General features: G+C 42.4%; 1 protein-coding gene across 1 annotated transcript; it reads left to right on the top strand.

The window, feature by feature from the left end:
• Positions 1 to 597: 597 nt before the first annotated feature.
• Positions 598 to 1,595, top strand: NDHS (NAD(P)H-quinone oxidoreductase subunit S). Its single transcript, XM_090018953.1, has one exon. The coding sequence runs from the start codon at positions 601 to 603 to the stop codon at positions 1,366 to 1,368; it is 768 nt and encodes a 255-aa protein (XP_089875079.1). The 5' UTR covers positions 598 to 600; the 3' UTR covers positions 1,369 to 1,595.
• The last annotated feature ends 745 nt before the right edge of the window (positions 1,596 to 2,340 follow it).

The following is a 2,340-nucleotide window of genomic DNA, read 5'->3' as shown; positions in this document are numbered from 1 at the left end:
TGGTAAATTTGATCCCATGGATATGGTTCATATGGTTTATTTTGTGCAATTGACATTTGAATTATTAGATTTTAATGTACGAGTGAGTTTTTCTTGTGATTTAAATATGGATTTTAAATGTTCTAAAATTTCTTAACTCGAACAACATATTTTTTTTTATCAAAAGATTGCGATCCAAGGTTCAATGCTTAACAAATTGGCCATGCTCAGATTGAGTCAAAACGACTTGCGCTTATCCCATCTAGTGTGTTCTTCAAGACTTTTTATCAGCTGATATTAGGCCATAAAAAACCATACTCTTGGATTTTTTTTTATTTGGTTTAGTATGAGTCTGAATTTGTCTTTCATCCCTTATTGACCAAATAATATGTTTGGAAGTAGCTGATTTAACGAAAGGGTTGAAGAAATGCCACCCATTTTCAAAACACAAATCTCTCTCTCTCTCTCTCGGGCACTGCTCTGTAAGATGGGATTGGATGTGTAAGATGACATGTCACGCTGGAAGTATGACACGTGTAGCATATATCACTTGGCTTGGTAGGAGCAGAGGCAAGACACGTGTAGCATATATCGCTCGGCTTGGTTGGAGCAGAAGCTTGAATGTTCTGTGGAGAAAAAAAAGACGGAGAGAGAGATATGGCTTCCTCTCAAATGTTCCACACTCTTCAATGCTTAGTCAATCAGAAGAGCCTCATCTTCGGTGGAGGATCCCTTGATGCCCCACCCCATCTCTTCCCCAACTCCTGGGGCCAAACCCACCACCACCACCCTCGAATCTCCAGGCTATCACCGCTGAGGTCGTCCCTCAGATTCAACCTATGGGAGCTGATGGGCGGGAGAGGCCTCTGCAACGGAGAAGAAGGCCTCCAACGAGAGCTCACCCAGGAGAAGGACACCACCTACCTCAAACCACAAGAGGAGGAGGAAGCAAGAAAGAATGCAGAGGGTTCCCTCCTCTCTTCCTTTGCTACTAAGGAAGACGCGTTCGAGAAGGAGCTGCTGGGGTTGACCGGAGGGTTCCCCGGTGGGGAGAAGGGGCTGAATAAGTTCATTGAAGAGAACCCACCTCCCCCAAAGGACGCCGTCGCGAAATTCGGCTCGGGGTTCGCTGGGACTAAGCCGAAGGCGCCAGAATTGCCCATGCTGATGCCCGGGATGATTGTTATTGTGAAGAATAAGGACAACCCGTTTTACATGTACAGTGGGATCATTCAGAGGATCACGGACGGGAAGGCAGGGGTGTTGTTCGAAGGCGGTAATTGGGACCGGCTCATCACGTTCGGGTTGGGGGAGCTCGAGCGGAGGGAGAAGGGCCCTCCGATGGTTAATCCCAAATCAGCTGTCCTTGAAACGATGGATGGTCAGTGATCGGCTATGCGGTATGTGTCGCAGCTTTTGTTTCCTTCATCCAATTTCACTTGTAAGATTTTGGCGAAGCTATCGTGTTGGATTGATGGATGTACATGAATCTGTTCCTTTTTTATATCCTGACGGGCAGCAGAAGAACGGCGATCAAATGTATATCTTGTGTTCTCTTTGATTGTGTAATTAGCAAATGTTGGTTTGTGAAATTAAAGGCTAGCTTTTTTGTTGCATGATTTACGTTGGGAAATATTTTACCGCTGCATCAATTCTAATCACCAGAGAAAACAATAACAAAAAGAAAAGTTAGTAAACCTGTATTGGTTATTTTATATTTTTCTATGAAGGAGCAGATTTTGCTAACCTGCTGTTGGTTATTTTTATTTTTCCATGGAACAGATTTTAGCTTTTTTTTCTTGTCTTTTCCTAGAAAGGCAAGCGCTGTTAGGCAGACCCCTACCAGTCCATTAATATTGAAATAAGCTTACAAGAAGGAATTACAAACATGCAGGTTGGGAACCTAATCCGGAGGTTTATCTTTTCAAGTGCAGTTAGATTCCAGCAGAGCTAATTTAGCTGGACTCTTTGCCATAACACTGAACAACTTACCCACTCGACTTAAATGCAGTTAAATTTTTGCATCAAATCCATGACTAATCTTGCAATCAAGCCCAATTTGCCTCTTCCTTCAATTTGAACCTCATTGCGTCATGCAGAGTAACTAGCACAGTTTCTTTTCCCTTCCTTTTGAAAAACATTTTCTAAAAATCTGTGTTATCGAATTGCCATGTTAGCAATTGGTCGTTCATTAATCAGGAGCAACCTTTTTATCATCATAGTGTTGCCTTTATGTGATCCATTTCTTATTCCTTTTCTATGTTTACAGTAAGATTGAGATTTAAGACCTGGATAATGTGGTTAGACTGTGGGAAAGTTGCAGGGGATTGCTTCAAAATAGTACAACTTGTAATGTCTATA

Source organism: Nuphar pumila, chromosome 10 (assembly GCF_984573655.1).
Source record: "Nuphar pumila chromosome 10, dmNupPumi1.hap1.1, whole genome shotgun sequence".
NCBI classification, from domain to species: domain Eukaryota; kingdom Viridiplantae; phylum Streptophyta; class Magnoliopsida; order Nymphaeales; family Nymphaeaceae; genus Nuphar; species Nuphar pumila.
This window is presented reverse-complemented; position numbering and strand designations above follow the sequence as displayed.

Excerpts from the sequence above, each read along its gene's own strand:
- NDHS (XM_090018953.1), top strand. The coding sequence starts at position 601 with ATGTTCTGTGGAGAAAAAAAAGACGGAGAGAGAGATATGGCTTCCTCT.